We start from the raw sequence: 19268 nt of genomic DNA, 5'->3' as shown, positions 1-19268 counted from the left end.
CAACTGCCAGGTGAGCGGCAGTGTACCCTCATACCCACTATTGTCCACTGCAGCAGTCCCAGTGTAGACTTTCTAAGAAGCAGAGCCGACTTACTCTGGTTTGAATGCCGTTTGTTACGTAGCTTCGGTTGTTAGGTTCGTTTGTCTTCTATCGCTGCAGGTCCAGTTCGCCCTGGCCGTGTTGGAGGGCTCGGTTACGTTACCCTCTCGAGTTCAGATGGAGGATGAGGTCCGGCGGGAGCTGCAGGAGAAGCTGGAGCGGGGAGTCCAGCATCGCCACCTGCTGATCTTGGACCAGGATCAGTGGGAGTACTGCAACACACTGGCTCGCACCGCTGGCTTCCCACTGCTGCCTACGGTCATACGCAGCCTGTATGAGGAGGTGTGGCGGCAGCGACAGATTCACCCCAAAAACTACCGGAAGCTCAATTACAGGCTGATCAGCGACTCGCAGTGGGAGCTGATCAATTAAACAGTGAAGGGCAGGTGTGCAAAGGAAGCTGAGTCTCTAGCGCCGCATCAGGCTGTACCTGAGAGGCCTGCTCCCTCTGCCCCTCTTCAAATTTACTACATTTGCTTAGATTGAGGACTTCCACCCTCATCCGTAATTATACTTTAATAAACTGATTAGCCAATGAAAACCTTTTATATTTAAACTCTTGCTGCAGCTAATAAAGGCTAATGAGACATCAAACCAAAATACATCGACACTTCATTGAACAAGCAAAGTTTATAGGCTGCACAAATCTCGGATGAGCCCCCAATTTAGCTCAGAACACAGAGTGGTCTCAAAAACCACCTTAAAAATATTCGAATGCTTCAACTTTTGTGCTTACTGTGTGATAAATGTTCTCGCCTGCTAAAGCCGCTGTTAAAAACACACCTCAGAATTTTATTGATCTAAAAGTCCAAAGTATTTAATACATATTGATTTGTGAAGGCTGCTTTTACTCCCTGTGAGTCAGTGATGTAAACTGGTGTGACTCCAGAGCTGTCACTAATATATCTGACTGGAGTTTATAACAATGGCACTTTGCTTTTAGTTTAATTACTATTATAAAGGACAGTTAATCCTCACAGTTATCCTGTGAAGAAACAGACACAGGAAGGGTGGTGCTGATTATTTGCAGGTTATAGAGACCTCCAGCACTGAGTCGGCACTGATGCTGGTACAGAGATGAGACTGTGAGTCTGTGCAACGAGGTAAAGTGTTGGCAGGTTATAGATGACACAAATAGAAGCAAATCTGTGACACCGACAGGCAGAAAGCGAAGGCACCGCAGTAGGTTTTACCTCACAGACTGACGGTGTGATTAAAGCGCAGACTTTGAGCTTGAAGCGTTTGAACAGAGGGAGTGCGGCAGGATCGCGGGCCCCGTTTCCTCTCAGGAGGAGTCAGGAGTCGTTTCAGCTTATTTTAAATGAACTAATCAATCTGATTCTCAGGCCTTCAGAACTCCTCTCACAGCATGAATCTAAATGTGTTTGCCCACAGCTGGCAGCAGACAGAGTAGTGAGCTCTACACAGTGACATTATCACTAACTGCACTTTATATGCTGAGACTTTGTTATGATGAAGGTGTTTTGAAGCGAATGCTGGACGGTCGCTGTGTTTTTAATGGGCTGATCCCTGCAGCGATATCCTATGGATCAGGGCTGACGGGAACTCTCAAAGTGTAATCAGATTACTGTGAAATCATGGTTCCAGCTCCACAGAGGACCAAGCCCTGTAGATTTAATCACCTTCTAATGCCACCCTCTGCTGTGATTAGCAGAGCTGCCTCTAATAAACATTCTACACTCAAATCTACCTCAATCATTACAATAAACGTTCATTATTTCAAGGACAAAGACTCGCTGTGGAGGAGAGTCAGAGATTAATAAGAACTAATTATTAAATGCAGAGAGGTGTATAAATACATAGTGAGTGAAGAAGAAACACCCAGTGCATCATGGGAATCCCCCAGCAGCCTACACCTATTGCAGCATAACTAAGGGAGGATTCAGGGTCACCTGGTCCAGCCCTAACTATATGCTTTAGCAAAAAGGAAAGTTTGAAGCCTAATCTTGAAAGTAGAGATAGTGTCTGTCTCCTGAATCCAAACTGGAAGCTGGTTCACAGAAGAGGGGCCTGAAAACTGAAGGCTCTGCCTCCCATTCTACTTTTAAATACTCTAGGAACAACAAGTAAGCCTGCAGTGTGAGAGCGAAGTGCTCTAATAGGGTGATATGGTACTACAAGGTCATTAAGATAAGATGGGGCCGCTGTCAGAGGCCATAAGAGGATCATTTATAACCTTCACTAAAGCTGTTTCTGTTCTGTGATAAGCTTTAAGTTTTCTTTGGTAATTTAGTTAAATGAGTTCCTTTATTTTCTGATTTTTGTTGAAGATCTTGGGTGTAGTGAGAGAAGTTGCATCAGCTCTCGTTTTTAGAGGAAAACTCACTATTTGTCGTCCATCTCGTCATTTTACTTGTTTGTTTTGTTTGGTTGTTTTTTTTAGTTTAGTAAGTAATAAAAGTGTTCACTGTGTAAAACCTGACCTCTAGTTTATCTTGGTGGGAGTGAAATCAGTGTTTGTTTTGTGTTAGCTCACCACACATGCCGTAGTCGTGTTGCAGTTTTGTTTCCTGTCTAATCTTAAGGTTTCTTTCTCTCATGTTTATACAGCACGGCTCCTGTAAATAAACTTAATGAGTCCACACAGACTGTTTTGTGTGTCTCCAGAATAACTGTCTGCAGTTGGTGTAATATTAATTCTGTCTAGTAGATTTCCACTACACAGATATGCCCTAAGTGCAACTCGGGAATGCTTGTCCTGCCAGCATATGTCGGAAAAAGAATCTAATTGTTAGCTCTGAGAAAGCCTGGACAATAAAATGTCATTTCTGGTAAAGACGGCTCACCATATTAGTCAAAAATACACACACATATATATGTGTGTGTGTGTGTGTGTGTATTGGAACACACTAATCATGGCAGCATAGGAACAAGCTCAAAGTCCACGGAGGCTGGCGTCTACCACACCAGACAAGACCCCAGCTGCAGGCTGCACATAACAGCAAGATGCTAGCAGGCAGGGCATACATGGCACGCCATAACCAAGTGGCCGGCATAGTATACACCTATTAACCAATAACAATAACAATTAAGGTGTGATTGGTTCATTAGATTTTTTTTCCTTTCCTTTCTGTTTCCTGTCCTTTATTTAAACACAAACTGGTTTATATGTTATTATGACCCTGATGAGGGCCGAAGCGCATTGGTCAGTTAATAATGTTGTTCCTCTTTACCTTTAAGTGTTGCTGGAGTTCCTGCGGTGTTAGTTTCTCATGCATGCACCTTAGAAGTAGGTGAAGTTGTGCCAAAAATTTCTGTTGCTATTTAATCTGTGTACAAACAATAACGTCAGATGTGAGTTTTTATTCCACTTTCTTCTGATTTTGGTGATGTGAAGATGTGTTTGCAGCACATTTGGAACATGAGTGAAAGATGAACACAGAGAGGGAAACACGCTGCCTGGTGTCTGCTACATTCAGTCTCTGAACTCTGATTTAACCTTTGTTTCTCTGATGACAGTTTGAGGTCAACATTTGTTTAACAGTGAAAACATAATTGCTTGATTATGTCTGAGATGATTTGGAGACGTGTTCCTGTGCCGTGACACCATTGTCACCAGTTTAGTATCCTGTCAGCCTCAGCTGGACTTTGTATGAAAGGTGACGTTTCACCCAGAATCTAAAACTGAGTGTAATAAATAACAGTGATGACACGAATGCTGCTTAGTATTAGTTATTGTATGATGGTCAGCAGAGTCAGAGGCCCGGCTGATTTGTCTCTACAAAAGCTGATTAAACATTTCTGAGCCCCGACAGATCCTCACGTTAACCACGAACGAGGCCGCACAGAGAGCTGAGTTCAACAACCCACTTTAATCCAGACAAAGTCCCACAAAAACATCAAAGAAATGAGGTGTGATATCACAGAGTGACCCAGGCTGGACAACAACATGACAGGAAGCTGCAGCGCGTGCCTCTGAAGGAGATCCATCCAAACAGCAGGGCTGACACGGCTGCAGTCAGCAGGTACAAAGGTCCATGAGTAACAGCTGAATGACCTCACAGCATAAAATTATAATGGTCACTTTAAAATTTGAATAACTCGTCAGTGCTGAAAACACAGTGTATTTCTAAACTGGAAGTATTTCAGTTTGACTGAAACGGACACAGAGCAGTTTCTACCCTTTTTTTATAAACGTAACATCATAGAAGAAACAACTGATTGGTCAGGACTCCCGTGTCCTTATGATCTGCATGCTTATTGTTTAAAATTCAACATATTTCACAGAAATTTAACAAGCAGCTTTAATCAAATTTGGCCTTCAGTGGATTCATGTACAAATATTTTTCTTCTCTGCCTTTTTTCTGAGAGATTTGCTTCTACAAATGTTCAGATTCCCCAAAGCACAACAATGAAAACATTTCACAGAAGGTAAAGGTAGAGACAGCATTTCCTGTCAGCTGTGATTGTTCTGCTGCAGTTTGAAAGAAAAGAAGAAGACATTTATTTCATAAAGAAGTACATAAAAAAGGATTCATATGTATTTTCAGCATTGCAAATCCATCCATCTGTTTTCTTCTACTTATCCAAAGCAGCGTCGCTGTGGTCACAACCCTATCCCAGCTGTCAAAGGTGACATGCACCTGGACAGGTGTAGCACAATGAGACAGCCAGGCATTCTGAACATGCATGTGTTTGGACTGTTGAAGGAAGGCGGAAGGAGAAAGGCGCGAGCCGCCCTCCCTTCAAGCATTGACGATACAGCTGTGAATTGATGAAATTCTTGATTTATTCGTTAAAAGCAAAAAATTGTCCCTCCCTCCTGTGAGAAGTGAAATGTTTCTGCTTTGTGAAAGCCACTACAGGGCTGCGAGTCAAAGAAATAAATACAATAAATAAAAACAGATGAATGCAGGTAGCTAATCATTTCAAAATCATCCATACTGAGAGTATCAACGGGCAAATCAACATGGAAAAGCTCATCTTAATGCACTTAAGGTAAATAGCCTACTATTTTAAAGAAAGGACCTCAACAATCAGATCATCCCATATAAGCACCATTTGGCAATAGTGGGGAGGAACCAAGCTCACTTTGCTGCTGGTCATGAAATCAACAATTCAGGAGCTCAAATCACTAAATTAAGAATAAATATATCAGAATTTCTGTTAGAATATTGGGACTTAACAATTTGACAGCTTTGTTTATAATTCAGTTACAGAATATTTGAAATAAACACCATCTCCTCCATCCGTCTGTTTTCATTTTTACAAACAATTCCAGTATTCAAACTGACTGGTAACAACGTCTGGCCAGGTATCGCTGCACACATACTGCAAATCCAGTTTTTTAAAAAAGTTCTATGCTTGAACAAGTTGGAAATGCTTCTTCTTAAGAAATTACCAGTGCCATTTAAATGTGTGGTGCAATGAGGAGTCTGTAGACATCCTCAAATCAAAAACAGCAATCCCACATGGCCTGTAACCCACTGAGGATCTACGGCATCCTAGAAGATAACTCTGGAGGACTTGGACTCGTTCTCTATGTGCACCTCCCTTTCAACCCTCTCGGCCACCTCGTGATCGTCTTCTCCCACTCCATCTCTTTTGAGGATCTTCAGCGGCCACCAGAGGGAGCCGTTCCGGCGGTCTCGATGGATGGTGCGTTTGGCTGGCCAGCAGCTGGGGCCACCTTTATCGCCCGTGAGGAAGTAGAGCAGAGCATTGAGCCATGCGTTGCAGGAGGCCAAAGGTCTGGTGACCTTGTAGCAGATGGAGACGGTCTTCATGGCATTGCAGCCGCCAAGCTGTGCCCGCCGCAGGAGCAGGAAGAGCGTGCGAGTCACATGGAAGGGTAGGAAGCAGAGTGCAAACAGCAGTGTGATAGTGACAATGGTTTTAATGGATTTCCGCCGGCGGCGGATGTAGTGTGAGTACTGTGAGCCAGAAATAGAGACGGAGGTTCTCTCGCGTCCTCGAACTCCTTCCACAGACCCGTCACTCACCGGTCCATCCTCGCCACCCTCTATTGAACTGGGAGGAGAGCGCAGGGTCTGAAATATTGTCCGGACCACATGGGAGTAGCACCAGGCAATGATGACAAAGGGCACAAAGAAACCTAGAAGGTGGAGAACAATGCCATATGGGACGTAGTCTGCAAACTCCTTATCTATGGCATCATCCCAGCAGTTTATGTACTCCTCGCCGAACTGGTCTTCAGTTCTGTTCCCATAATCGCTCCCTTCTCCAGGCTCAACAGCCTCACCAGCTCTGCGCCTAACGTATCCGGTCTGGGCGAACCTGAAGATGGGGCAGGTGAGAATGAAGACCACCACCCAAACTAATGCGCAGATCCCCTTCACCACCCGCTTACTTTCCAGTGTGATGGTCCTCATTGGATGACAGATCCCCAGATACCTGTGGAGAGACGACTAGTGGTCAGTTCAGTCCATCAGTTTAACCTCTGCTTATTCAGCATTTACACTGAGGTTCATATAAACTGTTATAGAGTTTTTAGCCATATGTCAAACAGAAATAACAGAAAACTCAGAAAGTCAAAAATCCATAGAAGAGTTGATCTGAAAGGTAACAGCTTCTCATCTCAGTTCAGCACGTGATTACTAAAATACAAGCTAAGCTTTCACATAAATAGTATTTTTATGCAAATCTGACTACAACATATCAGGTGATCCAGCTAACAAACTAACAGATAAACCATAGCTACCTTGGAGGTAGTGAGCTAATGGAGCAAATGAGAACTAGCCTTTATTTAGTATTGACTGATGACAATGATGGCAGGTTCAGATTATCAGGGGTCAAATTATCAGCTGAGGCTTACCCATCCAAACCTATTGAACAATTATGTGGCTCTTTAACAGAATGGCTTTTGGGTAGGCCGGCAGTTTATTTTGATCACAAGCTTTGAGGTCAAACCCATCAGCTCACCTGTTGCAAACATCTGATCAACTTCCGATGGGCTCAAAGATCAGAAGAATCTGATAGCTTGCTAATTTCCTGTTAGCCAGTCAAAGTTCAAATAGCAAAGATGAGAAATCCATCAAAAATTAACATTACCAGGAAATAATATGAGCAGTAATTATTTGTTTGTAGTGTCGGTGATGTTCCTGAAAGTGTGCTTCTGGTTATGAGCTGGAAACAAAGGGGGAGGAGCTAGATATTTGAGTTACTAAACCAGTTTCATAACAACAACCATTACAAAACAATTTGATAAACAACAAAAAGCAGCAAGATGCCATCAAGCCGACTTTGACTTGAGCTTTAATGGCACCAACTGAAAACCTGTCACAACCAATTCTTGGTAAACTTAAATTAAACTCACAAAGTCTTACATTAAATCCAAATATTCACAAAACTTTCATTTATTTGTATTTATTGTGCAGATTTTCTGGTATTTTGGTTAAAGTTTAGACAACATTTATGCGGAAGATAAACTTTTACATTTTCATTTTGCTGCACTGTTTCTAGGCTGTCCTACCTGTGCACAGAGATGCAGGTAAGGAAGAAGATGGAGCAGTAGAGATTGAAGTAGAACAGGAAGCGTACGAGGCGGCACATGAAGTCCCCAAACACCCAGCAGTCCCTCAGCACATAGCTTGCCACCAGGAAGGGCAGAGACAGGCCGTACATCAGGTCAGTGGTGGCCAAGTTCACCATATAGATCAGTGAAGTGTTCCAGCGTCGTCCATGATGGCAGCAGGAGCGCAGGAGCACCACTGAGTTGAGGGTAAGGCTGAAAAGGAAGGTCAGCGAGTAGCAGACGGGTAGGAAGACATATTTGTAGGATTCATCGATACTGCATGAAGGCAGAGGGAGTGACGAGGTGTGCGAGGTGCCTGACGTGTTGAGATGGTTGCTCGCCACAACTGCCGCCAGCAAGCTGATGTCTGGGGTGATGCTGGAGGTTTGACTCAACCCCATGATGAACCGCTGAAGGCTATTTGTGGCAGAAGAGGATTAGTTCAGGCTTGTCTGGCATCATCTCAGCTCCTTCCACTCTACTCCTTAACTATAGTCTTCTTCAGGTGCTATCTATCTAGCCATCTATCCATCCTCGGACTCGGCTCAATGTTGACTCATCCATGTCTCTGTGACAAGAGAGGGAGAGAGAGCAAAGAAAACACAGCCTTATTGCCTCATTATTCTCGGGAAAGGTTGTTCAGAATGTACCACCAACGTTATGCTGATGAAGACTCTGTCTCGCTCAATTAGCCCCTCAATCATTAATGAAACTTTCCAGACCATTCGTACAGCAGGCTGGTGGTCTGTTCTAGATGTTGGGGTCAGGTTTTTTTAAAGCCCGTGTCACAATAACTGAAGAAGTGTGGGTCAAGACGCCCCTTGCAAAGTCATGTATATTTATGATTAAAGTCAGTATACAGTAGGGTAGAAACTCCGCTGTGAGCTCTACTTTGAATTTATATACTGCACGTTATAATGGCTACGTGTAAAAACACAAACTCTCTGAGAGGAAACAGCTGAAGTACATGGTGTTATTTTTAGAGTATATTACATGTTTATTAGTTGAGCTATTAATGGTTCCACGTGCAGATTGTTCTTTAACCTCTGAACAGCGATCAGAGTGTCAGTACACATCTTAGGGTTAGGTTTTTGGTGTTTTGGAATTTTTAACTGTTTAAAATGGTCAAATATTTATTATAATATTATAATATATAATAAATCTTATAAAAGAAGAACTGTGAGGTCAAAATAGAAGTAAGTGACTTGATTACAAGCTAACATATGAAGACATTTAGTGTGTTGCACCAGCACAAACTTGGTTTTGGTGAGATTGACAATATTATGTGTTAGAGGTGGGAACTCTGGGATTTTTGCAACTGACTCTGTTAGATATGGATTTCTGGGAGTTCCTTTGTCAAGGCCAAAACTATAGAGAGAAGAATATTTCAATCAAGCACACAGTTGGATTTACTAACTTTCACAACACCTGTTTTATTGCTAATTGCAGGGATATTCAACGCCGGGAAAAAGCTTTATGTGATGGCAGTTATTGCTGTGTGGAGTCGTTGCAGAGATTAAAGACTGTGTGTTAGAAGACAGACATTTCTCCATTGGATTCAATTTAATTGGAAATGCAGAAAACAATGTGATAAAAATGTAAACCATCCCATTCTGAGTTTTCTCAGTGAGTCACACAACACCAGCAACAGAACTTCTTCTGTCTTCACTTTTTGATATCAGTTTTTTCCAACCTACTGTGGCAGGAATTTGACAGCCTTTATTTTCATTTGCCTGGTCCCAAATATGGCCTGGTCCCGATGTGACTGACGGGAAGAGTTCAGAGGTATGTGTCTTTCCGGGCACGCCCTTTAGCCGGTTAAGCAGGATTCCCAAACATCTTTGGAGTAATTGACAGAACACATGTATTTTTAATTGTCCCATGTGAAACTGAGTGTGGGTTGTGTAATAAGAAGCACACACACTCAGTTAATGTGAAAATAGTCTCTGAATCCATCAACATTATGTACATTATTACAACACTGTAGCAAAGCATCCAGGATCTGTACACAAAGTCTTCATTTTCCAGAATAACAAACATTTTAAAAATCTGCAGGATGGAAAGTCCACAGCATTTCATGTGTGGCTTGTTGAGCCACCGATTTTTGCTAAACCAGATGCTTCATGTTAGATTTGTGTTCTCATAAGTAAATATATTAATTTATCTTATTTTGTAAAAGATGTTTTCTGATTGTCATCTTATTTTGGAAATGATTTTATTTTGGTGATTACAGGTGACTTCACTTCCTGTTCCGTATGTTTTGAAGCACGAACTGTGAAAAGGAATGTATGTTTTTTTCCCTCCGGTGTTGCTGTCAATAAAGAAAAAGGGAAAAGTAAGCAACAAACCAAGTGTGTGCATTATTGAGAGAACACGGCCGAAGAAGAAGAAAACTCTTGGAGCTCAACAGGTTATGGGCCCAGATGTGACACAACAGGAGGAAGATGGCAGAGGTTAGTGTTCAACGGAGACGAAAACAGTTACGAACTTTGGGAGACAAAGTTTCTCGGACATATGCGGATCATTGGTCTAAAGGACACTATATTATCAGCCACTAACCCAGATGCAGAGAAGAATGCTGAATGCTACGCTGAACTGATTCAGTTTCTCGATGTTAAAAGCCTTTCACTGGTAATGAGAGATGCGACTGACGACGGAAGAAAAGCTTTAAAAATACTACGTGACCACTACGATAGTAAAGGAAAGCCCAGAATCATCGCACTGCACACAGAGCTGACGTCTTTACAGAAGAAACCAGATGAGACAGTGACAGATTATATTATCCGAGCTGAAAAAGCAGTGACCTCCCTAAGAAATGCAAAAGAAGTCATCAGTGATGGACTTATTATCGCTATGATTTTAAAGGGGCTTCCTGAAGCTTACAAGCCATTTGTTATTCACACAACTCAAAGCAGTGAAGATTTAACATTCACACAGTTCAAAAGCAACCTACGAAGTTACGAGGAAACCGAGAAATTTGATAACAAAGTGAAAGCAGATAATGTGATGAAGGTTGATTTAACCTCAATCACCTGTCATGGATGCGGAAACCGAGGACATTTTGTAAAAGATTGTCGCCAAAAGGGAACACCTAAGTGGTGTAGCTACCATAGAAGCTCGACACACAGTGATGAGACATGTAGAAGAAAAACCAAGTACAGAGATGATGCAAAACTAACTGTAGAAAAACAAGAGGACAAGAAAGAAGAGCAGACCTTTGTATTTAAAGTTAGTCAAAGACTTCTGCCTACTGACATAATAAGAGAAGGACTAATGGTGGACTGTGGTGCTACTTCACACATCACTACAGAGAAGAACAAGTTCATAAAGTTTGATGAGACTTTTGATCCTGAGAAACACTACATGGAGCTTGCTGATAGATCCAGGACAAACAACGTCGCACTCAAGAGGGGAGATGCCAACGTCTCTCTACGGGACATACAAGGACACTGTACCACCATCACACTGAGAGATGCTCTGTTCATCCCATCCTACCCTCAGAGCATATTCTCAGTGAAGGCAGCTACAACCTATGGAGCACAGGTGGTCTTCAAGAAGGGACAGAATGAACTAGTGAACAAAGATGGGACAGTCTTCTCCATCGAAGAATACAACAGACTCTACTATTTGAAAACGGTAAACAATGAAACATCATTCAGTGACATGATGTCCTGTGACACTGTTAATCCGACTTGTGATGTGAAAACATGGCACAAAATTTTAGGACATTGTAATGTTAGCGATGTGTTAAAGCTACCTGATGTTGTAGAGGGCATGAAAATCACAGGCAGTGGCATGTTAGATTGTAATGTGTGCACAGAAGGGAAATTCACTAACAACAGAAACAGACAAAGCGACCCAAAAGTGAGTGAGCCATTACAGTTGGTGCACACTGATCTAGCCGGCCCCATTGAACCAAGTGGCCAAAGTGGTCATAAATACGCTAGATTATTTACAGATGATTTTTCAGGGGCAGTATCAGTTTACTTTCTAAAACAGAAAAGTGACACCACAGAGGCCACAGCAAAGTTTCTAGCTGACTGTGCTCCATACGACAGTGTTAAGTGCATTAGATCGGACAATGGCACCGAGTTCACAAGCAGTTTCTTCCAGTCTCTTCTAAGGGAAAAGGGCATAAAGCACGAGACGTCTGCGCCATATTCTCCTCATCAGAATGGCACAGCTGAGAGGCAATGGAGAACTCTCTTTGAAATGGGGAGGTGTCTTTTACTAGAAAAAGGACTGCCAAAAGAATTATGGCCTTATGCCATTCAAAGTGCAGCACACACCTGCAACAGATGCTACAGTAACAGGACTAACAGTACACCATATCAGATGTTGACAGGGAAAAGACCAGATCTCTCAAAACTGTGGATATTTGGGTCACACTGTTATGCCTACATACATGATCACAAGAAACTTGATCCCAGATGTGAAAAAGGAATATTTGTGGGTTATAGTAAAAATAGCCCAGCATACCTGGTTTATAACGCCCACACAGGAAAAGTGTCAAAACACAGACTCGTGAGATTTATCAAGAAGAACACTGTTGAACAACAAACACAGACTGATGAATATGACACAGAAATTCAGACTTATGAGCATGTAGTGCCTTCAAAAGAAAGTACAGAACAACAAAATGAAAATGCAGCAGAGAACAGACCTCCTAGAGAAGAGGAAACCAACACAAATGAACCAAACCCTGACATAGAAAGAAATGAGGGTGATGAGCAAAACCAAACTGAAAGCTATCCTAACAGAGAAAGAAAACCTCCTAAATATTTAGAGGATTACACATCTAACTGCAAAGAGTTAGCTAACCTCTGTAAGTGCTGATTATTGTTACAGAGCAAAATGTGGAATCCCCCAAACCTATAAAGAGGCGCTGATGTCACCGGAGGCACCAAGGTGGAAACAGGCAATGGCAGAAGAAATCAACTCTGAAAGAGAATGACACATTTAAACTGACTACTTTACCTACTGGTAGAAATACCATTGGAGGAAAATGGGTCTACGCTCTCAAAGAAAATGAACAAGGACGGGCGATCGTGGCTCAAGAGTTGGGAGTTCGTCTTGTAATCTGGAAGGTTGCCGGTTCGAGCCCTGGCTCCGACAGTCTCGGCCGTTGTGTCCTTGGGCAAGACACTTCACCCGTTGCCTACTGGTGGTGGTCAGAGGGCCCGGTGGCGCCAGTGTCCGGCAGCCTCGCCTCTGTCAGTGCGCCCCAGGGCAGCTGTGGGTACAATGTAGCTTGCCATCACCAGTGTGTGTGAATGGGTGGATGACTGGATGTAGTGTAAAGCGCTTTGGGGTCCTTAGGGACTAAGTAAAGCACTATACAAATACAGGCCATTTACCAAATATTCAAAGCCAGGTTTGTAGCAAAAGGTTACAACCAGACACAAAGAATAGACTACCAAGAGACATTTGCACCAACAGCAAACATGACATCTGTGTGAACCCTAATGCAAATAGCAGTTCAGAATGATCTTATTATCCACCAAACGTATGTTAAAACTGCATATTTGCATGTTCCCATTGAGGAAGAAATATACATGGACCAACCAGAAGGTTTTGAGCAAACAGAGTCAGGAGAAAATTTGGTGTGCAAATTAAAGAAATCCCTTTACGGGTTAAAACAATCAGGTAGAAACTGGTACAAACTCTTGAACGACTACCTTGAACAAAATGGCTTTGAAAGAAACCTTTCTGATCACTTTGTATACAGGATGGACATTGAACATGAAACTCTACTGGTTATCATCTGGGTAGATGACTTGATCATTGCAGCTAGCAATACTAACTTGTTAAACACATTCAAGGTAACAATGAGGTCAAAATTTAACATGAAAGACTTGGGAAAAATATCCAGTTTTCTTGGGATACAGTTTGTACAAAAAGAGAGTGAAATCAGGATGAATCAGAAGAGGTGCATTCAAAGAATGTTGGAACGCTTTGGGATGTCAGAATGCAAACCCAGATCCACACCGTGATACTACTACATGTGGAGGAAGTGATGCAAATGAGACAGTTAACTCAAGAGAGTACAGAGAAATAGTGGGCAGTCTGATATATGCCATGACGTGTGCGAGACCAGATATAAGCTGGGTTGTTAGCAGACTATCTCAAACACTAGCTCAACCCACGAGAGAGGACTTAGTAACGGCAAAACAAGTCCTCAGATACCTAAAAGGCACAAATGACTTTGAACTGATCTTTAAGAAAAGCAGTGAGGATCTAGATCTAATCGCTTACAGTGACTCTGACTGGGCATCCTCTGTAAAAGACAGACGCAGTACAACAGGCTACTGTTTTGCACTTACTAAACAGGGACCAGTAATATCTTGGAAAACAAAGAAACAGCCTACAGTGGCACTCTCAACATGCGAAGCTGAATACATTGGTCTTGCAACCACTACTCAGGAAAGCATGTACTTAACCCAACTCTTAAACGGCATGGACAGAAAAAGTGTGTACCAAATACTGTTTGGAGACAACCAAGGGGCCATTGCTTTGAGTAAAAATCCAGTGAACAGACAGAGGTCAAAGCATATTGATGTGAAATATCGCTTCATTCGTGATGCGGTAAATGAAGGGAAAATCCGCATTGAACACTGTCCATCAGAAGAAATGGCTGCAGACATACTAACAAAACCAGTTACACCAGTAAGACTCAGTAAGTTTCAAAAATGGTTCTTTGGAAATGCATAAGATGCTATGGGTTAATAGCATGAGAACAAGGGGGGTGTTAGATTTGTGTTCTCATAAGTAAATAAGTAAATATATTAATTTATCTTATTTTGTAAAAGACGTTTTCTGATTGTCATTTTATTTTGGAAATGATTTTATTTTGGTGATTATAGGTGACTTCACTTCCTGTTCCATATGTTTTGAAACGCGAACTGCAAAAAGGAATGTATGTTTTTTCCCTCCGGTGTTGCTGTCAATAAAGAAAAAGGGAAAAGTAAGCAACAAACCAAGTGTGTGCATTATTGAGAGAACATGGCCGAAGAAGAAGAAAACTCTTGGAGCTCAACACTGCAGCTGCCAGCTCTGTAACAGGTAACTCCTGTTACCTGTTCAGATCTGAACCAATGACTGTTGACTGTTTTGGTACTTCACCCACAGGACCTACAACCGTCTCCTCTGCTGACACCTTGTTGTACACAGTTTTTGGTCTTGTGAGTCGCCTTAATCATTCCACCTTTCTTAACTTCTTCAGTGGAGCTGCACTGCATTCACCCTTTCTAAAAAGGATTCCCATTTAGCTCTCTGACAGCCAGACTGAACGCTCAGGTTTTCATTAAACATGATGTTTTGGTCAACTAGAACCTCCAGTTCAGGTCAACATGAGAGCGTCTGTGACCTTTACTTATGTACTTTTCTGATTCCTTTTAACAAACCAAATCGTGCAGGTTTTGGCAGATTGGGCACGTCATGCTGAAAATAACTTTAACTGTGTTTAGAAAAAGCAACTATTGTAAATCATCTGTAAAACCAAGTGCTCCTATTTTTGCCTCACTTAGTAAATCTGGCCCTTTATTCCAAACAGGACCTATCAGATGGATTATCATGAAATTTAAAAGAGCATTTATGATCCCCAGAAAATAAATGATTTTGGTGGTCTGCTTGTAAAAATTAGTCTGAGTGTATAATGCAAATATTTTTACTGTATTGATCTGATATTTATTTTGCAACACCAGCTGACATAAATATAAGGAGAAGGAGAAACAAATGTGTCCACTGTACACCACTCTGATGAATTTATGGTACCAGTTACCTCCCATTAGAGTCACAGAAGCCAGGGCAAGTTTTGGGCTGGGCTACCTTGAAGTTATTGTTGCATGAAGTTCTACTCTCATCATTTAATTATGGATCATCCACAGAGGAAGTGATTTGATTTGCTGATGGGTGGTTACACTGTCACGCTGTGACACGCTGTGGTGACAGCTATGTCTGCTCATCGATCAAGGTTTTTCCCAACTCTGGAGTCGCCGCCCTGCCCGGCAGGACCACAGGTGTGCACAGGTGTCTAATTCAAGCGCCGCTGCAGTCAGCTGTAGATTTCGCAGATAAACCGTCAACAATTCGGTTCGCCCTGCTTAACGTTCGCTCTATAACGAACAAATCATTTATTCTAAATGATCTTTTTATTAAAGAGTCTCTAGATTTTATGTGTCTGACTGAGACGTGGCAGCAAAATAAGGATTATGTCCACTTGAATGAAATCTGCCCGTCTGGCTGTTCTGTCATTGGAACTCCGCGTCTGTCAGGACGTGGTGGAGGACTCGCTGTTGTTTACCAGGACAGACTCACATGCAAACTGATGTCCTCGGACTTCTTTTCTTCATTTGAGTCACAGATGATGAAGGTCGGTTCTCTGAAAACCTTTTACTGTATTTTAATCTATCGACCTCCTGGACCTGCTGGGGTCTTTCTAACTGAATTTAACGATCTTCTGACATCGATCATTAAATTGGAGAAGGTTGTAATATTGGGAGACTTCAACCTTCATATTGATGACGCTTCCTGTAACACTGCTGCTGAGCTCATCACTATCACTGAGTCTTTTAACTTTAAGCAGCATGTTTCTGGCCCCACACATACAAAGGGCCACACACTGGACCTTGTTTTCTCCCTGGGTTTAAATATATATGATGTATGTGTGGAGGATGTCCAAGTGAGTGACCATAGCTGCATATTCTTTAATTTGTCATTTTACGTGGATCCTTCACCTCCTAAATTGATGATCCAAAGGCGGATTATAAACCAGGATGCTGCTGAAAGGTTCACTGCCATGTTTGACCCTCGCATGGCTCAAAATGACGTTGATTCACTTATTTTGTCTTTTAACAATCAATGTAAATCTATTTTAGATGCGGTGGCACCTCTGAAACAAAATGTTGTCCATTCTTCACATTTCTGTCCTTGGATAAATGAAAATATTCGAAATTTTAGGAGATATTGTCGCAAATTAGAACGTTTATGGAAGGCTTCCAAGCTTGAGGTCCATAGGATACATCTCAAGGAATCAATTTTCTTACTTAATGACATGATAAAAAATGCCAGAACTGAATATTTTGCTAATCTAATAGCTTCAAAAAAGAAAAATCCCAGAGTATTGTTTGATACAATTAAGAACATTGTCTCTCCTGATGTTCCTCATGTAGCAGTCTATACTAAATCTGATTGTAATGACTTTTTAAACTATTTTGTTAATAAGCTCGCTGCCATCAGGTCTAATATTTCTCCATCATCCTCTCAGTATCACACTGACACGTTGCTTACCTCTGACACCTGGTCCTCTTTTACTCCTGTCACCTTGCAGGACATCAGTGCTCTACTCGGTCGAATGAAACTGACTTCAAGCCACCTTGATGTACTTCCTCCATCATTTTTCATTAGTGTGTTTGACTCTATTGGCCCCTGTATTCTGGAAATAATTAATATTTCTCTTGATACTGGCTCAGTTCCCAGCTATTTTAAACAAGCTATTGTTGAACCAATATTAAAGAAACCAAATTTGGACCCATCTCTTCCAAGCAGTTACAGGCCAATATCAAAATTACCATTGGTGTCAAAGATCTTGGAAAAAATAGTTGCAGAACAACTTAACAACTTTTTGGAGAAGAACAATGTTCTGGACATTTTCCAGTCTGGTTTCCGCAAATTGCACTCCACTGAAACCGCTTTGCTTAAAGTATCTAGTGACATTTTGATGACAGCAGACTCTGGAGAGTACACCGTTCTGGTTCTGTTGGATCTCAGCTCTGCTTTTGATACTGTTGATCACAGCATCATGATAAATAGGCTGAAGGACTTGTTTGGGATCACTGGTGTTGTTTTAAAATGGTTTATGTCGTATCTGTCTGAGAGATCCTTTACTGTCTGTATCAATCATGTGTTGTCTGAAACGTCAGTTCTGCCTTCTGGGGTACCTCAAGGATCTGTTTTAGGTCCGATTCTCTTTTTGCTGTATATACTCCCTCTAGGCCAAATTATCAAATGTTACAGTAATATTTCTTATCATCTCTATGCTGATGACATTCAGTTATACTGTTCTTTCAAAGCTTCTGAGTTTTACAAATTGTCTTGTTTAAATAATTGTCTGTCAGAAATCAAACAATGGTTAAATGACAGTTTCCTTCAGTTAAATGCAGATAAAACAGACACCTTGATTATTGCACCTGATCACATGCTCTCAGAAATTCAGCAGCATATCAGTTTTTTAGACCCTTCATTTCAGTCGAGTCTCAGAAACTTAGGTGTTATATTTGACAGTTCAATGTCTCTTGAGAAACACTCAAAACAACTTGTCCGGAACTGTTTTTATCATCTAAGAAACATTTCTAAACTCAGACTGCTGGTGTCAAAGGCAGAACTTGAGATGATTATTCATGCTTTTATTTCTTCTCGTTTGGATTATTGTAACGGTCTTTTTACGTGTCTCAACAAATCTGCTCTGGATCGCCTTCAGTCTGTACAGAATGCAGCGGCAAGACTTTTAACTGGTACAAAAAAGAGGTCACACATTACTCCAGTTTTGGCTTCTCTTCATTGGTTGCCAGTAAATTTTAGGGTTCATTTTAAAATTTTAGTTGTAACTTTTAGAGCTCTGCACGGTGAAGCTCCCCAGTATATCTCTGACCTGTTGAAACCTCACGCTTCATCCCGAGCACTTAGGTCTTCAGGTCAGAGGCTACTGGTGGTCCCACGTACTAGGTTTAAAACACGTGGGGATCGGGCTTTTCAGGCACCTAGGCTGTGGAACTCCCTGCCGTTGTCTTTACGCTGTCTAGACTCTACTGACTCCTTTAAAAAGCAGCTGAAGACATTTTTATACAAACGGGCTTTTAATTAATTTTAACTTGTGTGTCTGATCTTATTGTGAAGCACTTTGTGATTTTTATCTGTGAAATGTGCTATATAAATAAATTTTACTTACTTACTTACTTACGCTGGGCATTCATAGGAGATGCTCTGGTTGCCTAGGTAACCATCTAATGTTTGTACTACTCTGTGTAATGACTTATGTGACTTATGTGAAATCTCTGTGGGCAAGGGCAACTCAAGGGCATAATCTTAGCTATGGTGGCCACAATAGGGCAAACAACTGTTCGTCTGTAGTAAGCGTGGGCTGTCAGTCTGCTGTTTACCTCACCTCTCAGTATATGGCCACATCTAGTTACCCTGGAAGAGGCTATAAAAGTTGTGAAAGCAGCCTGATAAAAGCCGAAAAGTCAGTAAAGCTCACTTCTGTACAAGGACAATAATACCGAGGTGAATTGTAGAGAACATCCTTAACTTTTTTTTTTTATCAGTGTGCTGCTGTTAGCCTCCATTAGCTGCTGTAAGCCTCTGTTAGATTCCACTGACCTTTGTTAGCTGCTGTTAGCCTCTGTTAGCCTCTTAGTGCTATTTGTTTTGCTGTTGTTGCTTGCTGTTCACTACTTTTAGCCTCTGTTAGCTGCAGTTAGTCTGTGTTATCTGCTGTAACTCTCTGTTAGCTGCTTTTTGCCATATTAGCAAAAGTAATAATGAACTATAAACTTTGCAGCCAGTGTTTAGCCACATATTTTAAAGCATGAACGGGTAGAACAGCAATCTCCATGTTGGCTACTTTTTCAGAATACACAATTACACACTAATCTGTGCATTCATATGCTGCATGCA

The 19268-nt window shown here is 41.6% G+C and overlaps 2 protein-coding genes across 5 annotated transcripts in view; one reads left to right on the top strand and one right to left on the bottom strand.

Moving 5' to 3' along the window:
* The window catches only part of LOC134637737 (uncharacterized), a 12777-nt gene extending 9647 nt beyond the window's left edge, over positions 1 to 3130 (top strand). For all 4 annotated transcript variants that reach the window (XM_063488251.1, XM_063488250.1, XM_063488254.1 and 1 more), the window contains exons 8-9: positions 1 to 10; positions 161 to 3130. The exon at positions 1 to 10 is cut by the window's left edge and continues 200 nt beyond it. In XM_063488251.1, the coding sequence (XP_063344321.1) occupies positions 1 to 10; positions 161 to 472 (322 nt within the window). In that variant the 3' untranslated portion in view covers positions 473 to 3130. The remainder of the gene's footprint in view (positions 11 to 160) is intronic.
* A 2435-nt stretch (positions 3131 to 5565) lies between these two features.
* Positions 5566 to 7996, bottom strand: LOC134637690 (P2Y purinoceptor 3-like). Its single transcript, XM_063488176.1, has 2 exons — positions 7554 to 7996; positions 5566 to 6475 (listed from the first exon to the last, which is right to left on the bottom strand). The coding sequence occupies exons 1-2, from the start codon at positions 7994 to 7996 to the stop codon at positions 5566 to 5568; spliced, it is 1353 nt and encodes a 450-aa protein (XP_063344246.1).
* Between the last annotated feature and the right edge of the window lie 11272 nt (positions 7997 to 19268).

Source organism: Pelmatolapia mariae, linkage group LG10_11 (assembly GCF_036321145.2).
Source record: "Pelmatolapia mariae isolate MD_Pm_ZW linkage group LG10_11, Pm_UMD_F_2, whole genome shotgun sequence".
NCBI classification, from domain to species: Eukaryota; Metazoa; Chordata; class Actinopteri; order Cichliformes; family Cichlidae; genus Pelmatolapia; species Pelmatolapia mariae.
This window is presented reverse-complemented; position numbering and strand designations above follow the sequence as displayed.